Source organism: Citrus sinensis, chromosome 1 (assembly GCF_022201045.2).
Source record: "Citrus sinensis cultivar Valencia sweet orange chromosome 1, DVS_A1.0, whole genome shotgun sequence".
In the NCBI taxonomy this organism is placed as follows: Eukaryota; Viridiplantae; Streptophyta; class Magnoliopsida; order Sapindales; family Rutaceae; genus Citrus; species Citrus sinensis.
In genome coordinates this window covers 2,661,040-2,669,852 of record NC_068556.1, presented here as the reverse complement: position 1 = coordinate 2,669,852, position 8,813 = coordinate 2,661,040, and the positions used below count along the sequence as shown (strand labels likewise).

The window sequence follows — 8,813 nt, the reverse complement described above, 5'->3', positions numbered from 1 at the left end:
ACTGTGACAAAATACTCGACTGCAGTCGAGTATTTACACAGATACACGACTGCGGTCGGGTATTTGGAAATAAACATAATAAGCTCTGTGATAAAATACTCGACTGCAGTTGGGTATTTGCACAGATACACGACTGTAGTCGGGTATTTACAAATAAAAATAACAAGCTCTCTATGACAAAATACTTGACTGCAGTCGAGTATTTGCACAGATACACGACTATGGTCGAGTATTTAGAAATAAATATGACAAGCTCTTTGTGATAATCGAGTATTTGCATAGATACACAACTGTAGTCGAGTATTTAGAAATAAACATGACCAGTTTTGTAACAGCCAAAATACACGATTGTACTCGGGTATGTGCACAGAATAAAAATTCTTTTCAATCATTCATTATATTGATGACACAATCAATATAGATTTTAAACATATCAAACTTCAAATAAACGAAACTAACTATAGTTCGATTGCCTATCAAATAACACAAATCCAATAGTTATTGAAATCGTAAATAAGTCGTAATATAATAGAAGTTATTTAACATTCATCATAATTTTTTGGCATATTCAACCCAAACACTCGGTCCATATTTTATAAGTCTCTGGTCGCCTCCCTTCAATACTTGTTCTTAGAAAGTCACACAAACATGTTTATTCATCTGCGAAACAAAAAGGTAAAAATTTATCACTAAATATGAAAGATATTAAAAAAATTAAAACAACAAAAAATAACAAGTATATACGGTTCATAGTAGTCGTGTAACTTATTAACAATTATAGTATGTAAGTTTATACGTACACGTTAGTAGTCATGTAACTTATTAACACACACGACTATAGTCTAGTAATAGTAAAAGGATATATATAGTGAAAAATATATATTTTTTGAACCAATAGAATAATAAGGTGTCATAATAATTGAAATTTTTTACACATTTTCACGACTACAGTCGTGTAAATACATACATACACGACTGCTGTCGTGTATGTCGGGTGCAGAAAAAAATTTGACAACAACTTCAGATTTTAACGAATGTAGTTATAAAATCCATCAAATAACAGTCATATGATGCAAATGTAATGAAAATATGAGTTGCTTTAGTGTTTATCACAAACCAAACAAAACCCTAAAAATAATATAATGTCAACAAATTGAATAGATAGCCCAAAATAAAATAAAAAAAGTTTCAAATACCTTATTCATGGGATGAATAATACACCCAGCTGCAAACAAACTCAGTGCATTAGTTGTTTGTGAGTGATTTTGAGTGTGGTGTGAGTTTTTGTATAGATGATAAATACGTGAGAAGCAAAGAGTGTTGTGAGTTGTGTGTGTGTTTTATATTTTTCTTTAGGGATATTTTAGACAATGTACCACATAAAAAGACATACTTAGATAATTTTCAAACATGAGGTATATTTAACTAAATACACTACTTTTAAGACATATTTAATTAAAAACCTCGACCGCCGGGGCCATTTTGACCTGTCAAAAACCTTTTGTCATGAAGTTTTGGGCTTTGAATTGGGTTTGGGTCGGGGGCCAATTTCCCATCTACCCAAATATACTAAATGCACCCAATTGATTTCCAAAAACCAACGAATTTGTGGAATGGGTAACGGTGAACCCGTTTAGGTCCTTCGCATTCCGTACCATCATTTAGCTGAAGATTGAAAGGGAAAGCTATCGCTTAGCACTCACTAAGGTCAAATGGTTAAAGGTTGGACAGGCTACCAAAAAGCAGCTTTTGGGTTAACTGAAAGCCCACTAACAATCTTGAGGTATTTAAACAATATGCACATCATTTTCAATAGCATTTGTAACTAAAACAGCATGTTGCACCTTTTATTTCTATTCCATGGATATTCGATTTTTTTTTTTTTATCAAATCAAAAAGATAGATTTTATAAAGAGAGAGGCTATATGCACTCTAAAAATTACTTTGAACACTCTATTACTATGTGCACTCATCTATTAATTACTTTGAACACTCTTTAAAATACTAAAAAAGTCCTCACTTAATCCTTTTTTTTAAATTAATCATCTTAGTTACTCTACACACATATGAAAATGCTATATACACTCAAACAAATAAATCAATTAAACAATATATCATTTGGCCAAATCAAGGACTCTGTTTGCTCTTTCTTCACAAATTCAAAGTTTAAAATCATGAAGAGAAGTGAAGATGAAATTTTTAATCGTACCAGTTGATTAACTACACTCAGCAATCATGGGCAAAACACGTGGTATGGGAGCTGGTCGCAAACTGAAGTCTCACCGTGAAACTCAAAGGTAGGCTAATAAATCATACAACAAGTGTCACCTCGGCGACAAGTGGAATAAACCATTTGTTGGTTCTTCCCATGGAAAGAATATTTTTAAAATATTTTAAAGTAATTTGTAAAAGAATACAGACGCAAACATAAGATATTTTAAAACAAGTTGTAAATACTACGCCTGTTTATTATAACAAATTGTAGAATAATTTAAAGCAATGATCGCTGCCTATTTATCAAAAGAATACAGATGCCACACATATGAGATGATAAGAACACACTCAGCTAGAAATTAAGAATCTATTCTATGTAGTTTCAAGACCCCACAAACGAGACACATGCTAGCCATTATGTTATGCTTCAAAATTGAAATTCAATACTTGAATTCAGGACCCTTCAAACGAGAGACATGCTCGCCATAATATTGTACTTCAAAACTAAATTTCAATACTTGAACACAAAAACACATGCTAGCCATAACATTATACTTAAAGTTGAATTTCAATACTTGAACATCCTATTATCTTCAACTCCACCAAATTTAGAGGGCAATCAATTCAACTACCTAACCATCGGGAAGGGGAAAAATAAGAAAGATTATTTGTGTTGTAAATTAGAAATTTAGGGTCACACATGTCTCATTAAAATTAAAATCTTCACATATTGAGTTTCCTTTGTAAATATTTATTTGAGATATTTGAAAGAAAAAATTTAAGATTTAAAATAGTAAGAAAATTAAACATTAATTGCAGTGCCTTAAATGAACGTTCAAAATAATAATATTATATATACTCATAATAAAGTGTCTTTAATAGTAATTTATATTATGGGTATTTTTGTAATGAAAATATTTATAAAAATATGAGTATTCAGAGAAATTTTTAGAGTGCATATAGCCCCACCCTTTTATAAAATGGGAAATCATTTTCTATCTGAGAATTAATCGTTGAATTCAGTACTTGTATTATTACATAAACCTGTATGTATAAATTGTTATTTTTGTGAATGGTCGAAGTGTGTTTAGACTTTCAAATTTTAATAAATGATAACATATGGTCATGAAAATTCAATGAATTATACCAATGCTTTTGAATTACCCATTATAGTATATGAGTGATGATACAATCATAAATTCTTGCACAAATTGATATGACATTAATTCATTGGTTGAATGAAAATATAAAATAATAAAAATAAATTATGTGAGCCAATAGATATTTAATTCAATCAATGAATTAATGCCACATCAGTTTATACAAAATAAATTTATAAAAGAATTTGTGACTATATCATTAATCTATAGTATATATGGTTGTTTTTAGACTTGTTGTCTTTGATAAATTATATTGGTCAACTGGCTATTTAAGGCCATATTTATTGCTAATAAGATTCCCTTATGATTTTTTTTTTAAGTTCTAGGGTTTCCCCACATGCAACTGTCAGATTATATCAGTCACCACCTGAGGAAGTTACTTATGAGCGTAGAAAATTTATCAATTCAAAGTTTTTTTCTGTTTAATTCCAAAATTGGATAATATTTTAAGATTTATCTTCTCAACAATGCTTACGAAGTCAGAAGTCCCCTGTTCCAAAGCACTTTCTATCTTTAGGTAAATATTATTTGGGTTTGAATTTTTATGTTTTCTCAATACAACCCCGCGGGTACCCAGCTAGGTCTCCTTCCCTTGGCTAAGCCAACTGCAGCGGAACAGGATAGAATTGAAATGAAATAGAATTAAAATGAGAAATAAAAATTAAAATAAATTATTAACTTGAGTTGAAGTAAACGAAATCAGAATGAATTGTATTCTAATTAATATTTTTTTTTAACTTGTAATTAAAATTAATAGTTTCAAATTAGTAAAATATCCTTACTTAATTATTGACATTATTGTTATTCTTTATTATAATAATTGCTATTATGATTTTTTTTCTTTTTTTAGAGTTGTTAATATTATTATTAAAAAAATGTTGTTATTTTTAATTATTAGTAACAACAACAACATCAACAACAATAATAAGTTTTTCTTCTTTTTGGATCAATTAGCTTCTTCTTCCCGAATCACTTAGCCATTTCATCTGTTTCTTCTTCATCATCACCATCCTCATCGAAATCAGTTTCTTCTTCTTCATCATCACTATCAACAATCTCACCATCAATAATAATCATTATCAACAATCTCGCAATCAATATGATATGCTTATTAAGTTATTGGTCATGTTTGGTCCAATTGAACAAGTCTAAAGTAGTAGTATAGTTTAATAAGTCTGAGTTAGTTGAGATATTATCAACTTACTTTGTCAAGTATCCAATTCCTGATTGGTAGGGATTATTTTGTCTCATTCCTGTTACTGTTTTGCTTTGTTTGGCTTGTATAAATAAGCCATGGTTGAATAATGAAGGCATCAATCATTATATCAAAGAAACACCGGTGTTACATATTGAAGGGATTGGCTTCCTCAAATTAGCCAACTGTTAATGTTTCTAAGTGCAAGGGCAAGATAAGAAGAGACAAGCAGAATAAAAGTAGCTTGCCTGTAACACAATAATATTCATTAATTTTCGCCGGCATTAATCATTATCACCATCAATCATCATCACTATCAACAATCTCATCAACAATAATAATCATCATCATCGGAGGCGATTGGAGAGGGTGATCATGATAGCGGCTTGATTCTTCAACGATGTTGTTGCTACCTTTGACGATGTCATTGTGGCGATTTTGCTTCCTTTGATGACAATGAGCTATTGCTCAATGTTGATGCTACTACCCAACTGTCAATTATTGGCTTTTGTTGGAGGCTTGGAGGTGTTCGGTTTGCAGATGAGAGAGTTAGGGATTACAATTTTGTTCTATTAATATTTTTGTATTTTTTTGACACTGGTATGTACAATTAAACGACTATCGAGACTTGTTTACATTAAACATTGTGAAATATTATTTATATTTTCACCCTCATTAATATTCAAATAATTTATACTCTATTTACATTTCGTGAGTAAGAAAAGACTCGAACTGCTACTCTCACTTACCACTAGACCTTAAATGAAGGTAATTTTGGTATGTTGAAAATTAAATGGGGATACTTTAGTCAGTCCCAACTCCCAAGAATAAGAGTTAGAGTCTGATGCCCAACTGTCCTTGGGAATTAGACTCATGTTCTTTAATCCCAAATTATTGTGGACCCCTATTCCCACACACAAAATGTGACATAAAATACTATCAAAGAATCCGATTCCAGATTCCAAATCTCTAATCTAGAAATTTAACAGACAACTAAATCAAATAGGTCATCGACTCATGATAAAATATCTCCTCTAGGTTTGTTAAATGAAGTCATTTTTGTATTAAATAATGCACCGATTTACTAAATATGGAATTGCATTAACCAAAAAAATATAGTTTCATATAATGGAGTAACATTTTTCTTTTAGCAATAATCTTCCGGAAGTTTACAACATGTATCATTACTCCATTGCTATTGTAACCCCATTAGAAATTTACTGAATTTAGAATGATAAAATTATCATTTACCTTTAACAGACAAAAAAATGTCATTTTAAGTAGAATAATGATCCTTAATTGTTCTCAATCCTTATGTAAATTCATTAGATCTGTATTCAAGCATCATAATCTCCACGATGGAAACACCATTGCCAAATTTTTCTTCTTTAAAATAAGCATATCTTAGATTTGCTTTTCCATCAAAAGGAAAAAAAAAAGATAAACCCACTAAGAATTAATTTCAGTCAGTTTTCAGTTAACATTAATAGACACTTAAACTTACTAATATCTATTTCGAGCACAGTATCAAACATCCTAGATATATATTTAAGCATTATATATATATATATATATATATATATATATATATATATATATGAATATTCCATAAAGACTCATTTTTAGTCGAGGAATTGCCCTATATGCGCTCTTCAATGACCACATTTGTGTACAATCACCCCTTTATATTTTGTGCTTGCCTTTAAGAAACAAGTGCTTTGGCAGCCAGAGCCAAGTATGTGTTGAACTCTTCCTTCCTCAGGTTATTCATTGGCCTTATGAAATATGACGGAAAAAAAAAAAACCGTAAGAATGCGGAGTAATGATATGCTTTATAAATTTCTGATGGGCTGTGTCTATATTTTATAAAATCCTCTCCTAGAGTTATGACGTTAGTGGAGCAATGATATACTTTATTAATTTCTGATGGATAGCTGCTGAAAAAAGAAAAGTATTGGTGTATTTTTAATAAAATTTGAAAGATCAGATGGTTGATAGATAAAGTTAGGGATAAACTAAAAAAAAGTAAGAAAAATACAAATTCCTATACAATATATTTTATCATGTAATATATTAAAATTTATGTTTTTCTGTTTCTTAATTAACCAATAACCATATTATTTTCTTTTTTTGTGATAATCCTTATTAGACATATGACTCTTATGTAATGTAAATAGTGCGTGCCAAACACATTTTTAAAGATTATTTCAATTATTTTATTAGAAACCATTCACTCCTTCAATAATAAATTACTTCCTTTGAAAATTTTTGAGTTTCTTTGTGAGTATTATTGGAATTTTTTTTTTTGAAATTTTGCAGTAGATTTGAGTTTAACCATAATGCGTCCAAAATCCAAATATTTAAGTTACACTATACCAAAGCTAGGGTAGGAGGCCCCGATAATTTTTTTTTTTACTTATAATGTCCGTATTTTTGTATATGCAACACGTATAAAAAAGGTTATTTTATTAAGGATTCATAAAATACTTTACTTTATCACAGATTTTATGATTAAGATTTAATTGGGACCTCTTTGATCCTAATCTGTTTTCCGCGTATGTCAACCGCAGGTAATTTAATAGATCCCTCAAAGTCAGATGCCTTGGCCTCAACTAGCGGCGCATATTCGCCTTCAAATTCGACCTCTCATATTCCCATTTCCACTACAGAAATATTTCAACCTTTACAAATATAAATATAATGAGGAACCACATTCTTTTACATTCTGTGTACTCGTAAACAAACTCCCATGGAGTCCCAAAACCACCATATTCCACATTACCAAACCTCTCAACACTCACCTGAAACCACAAATAACTCACCCACATCATCAAACTCTCCAGCAAAAATCATCCACAAAGTGAAAAAGAATCTTGTTTTCCAATCAAAATGGGCTGAAATAAATGGCGCAATGGGGGACTTGGGCACATACATTCCTATAGTTTTGGCCTTGACACTAGCCAAGGACCTTGATTTAGGGACAACATTGATATTCACTGGCATTTATAACATTGTCACTGGTGCAATATATGGGGTCCCGATGCCAGTCCAGCCCATGAAGTCAATTGCGGCCGTGGCAATATCAAATGGGTCTGATTTTGGCATCCCAGAAATTATGGCAGCAGGGATTTGCACTGGGGGGATTCTGTTTGTTTTGGGTGTCACAGGCTTGATGCACCTGGCTTACAAGCTTATTCCTTTGCCTGTTGTTAGGGGGATTCAGCTCTCACAAGGGCTGTCATTTGCAATGAGTGCTGTTAAGTACATTAGAAACGTTCAGGATTTTGCCAAGTCTAAAGTTAAAGGGAATAGGCATTGGTTGGGGCTTGATGGACTTGTTTTGGCTATTGTATGTGCTTGTTTTATAATCATTGTTAACGGGGCAGGTGAGGAAAGTGCTGAAAGAGAAGCTAATGATCATGAAGAAGAGAGGCCAAAGAGGAGCAGGTTGAGGAGAATTGTAGCTTCACTTCCTTCAGCTTTTATTGTTTTTTTGTTGGGTGTGATTCTGGCGTTTGTGAGAAGGCCTAATGTGGTCAAAGATATTAACTTTGGACCATCTAGTATTGAGGTTTTGAAAATAACTAAGCATGCTTGGAAAGAAGGCTTCATAAAGGGCACTATCCCTCAACTTCCTTTATCAGTATTGAACTCTGTGATTGCTGTCTGCAAATTGTCAGCTGATCTTTTTCCAGGGAAGCACTTTTCAGCCACTTCAGTTTCAGTGACTGTAGGGCTAATGAACTTGGTAGGTTGCTGGTTTGGAGCTATGCCTTGTTGCCATGGAGCCGGTGGGTTAGCCGGGCAGTACAAGTTTGGAGGAAGAAGTGGTGGCTGTGTGGCTCTGCTCGGTGCAGTCAAGATGGTCTTGGGTTTGGTTCTAGGAAGTTCTTTGGTGATGGTTTTGGATCAATTTCCAGTTGGGGTTTTAGGAGTTCTACTCTTGTTTGCCGGGATAGAGCTAGCTATGGCTTCAAGGGATATGAACTCAAAGGAGGAATTCTTTGTGATGCTTGTATGCACATCAGTTTCACTTGTGGGATCAAGTGCAGCACTTGGCTTTGTGTGTGGTATTGTTGTTCATGTGCTTCTTAAGATCAGAAAATTCTAACTGAAGATCATCAATCTTGTTCTTCCATATGGTCACCTGGAAACCCAAAGAAACTCAGGGATATTGTATATCATGAATAAACGATCCAAGTACAGAAACTGTTTCTTGTTTCCTTTTTTATGTTTTGTTCCCA

At 32.2% G+C, this 8,813-nt stretch overlaps 1 protein-coding gene across 1 annotated transcript; it reads left to right on the top strand.

The window, feature by feature from the left end:
- The first annotated feature begins 7,232 nt into the window (after window positions 1-7,232).
- On the top strand, window positions 7,233-8,800 carry LOC102626597 (molybdate transporter 1). The gene has a single exon (XM_006476115.4). It carries the CDS (start codon window positions 7,319-7,321, stop codon window positions 8,678-8,680), a length of 1,362 nt encoding a protein of 453 aa, XP_006476178.1. The 5' UTR covers window positions 7,233-7,318; the 3' UTR covers window positions 8,681-8,800.
- The last annotated feature ends 13 nt before the right edge of the window (window positions 8,801-8,813 follow it).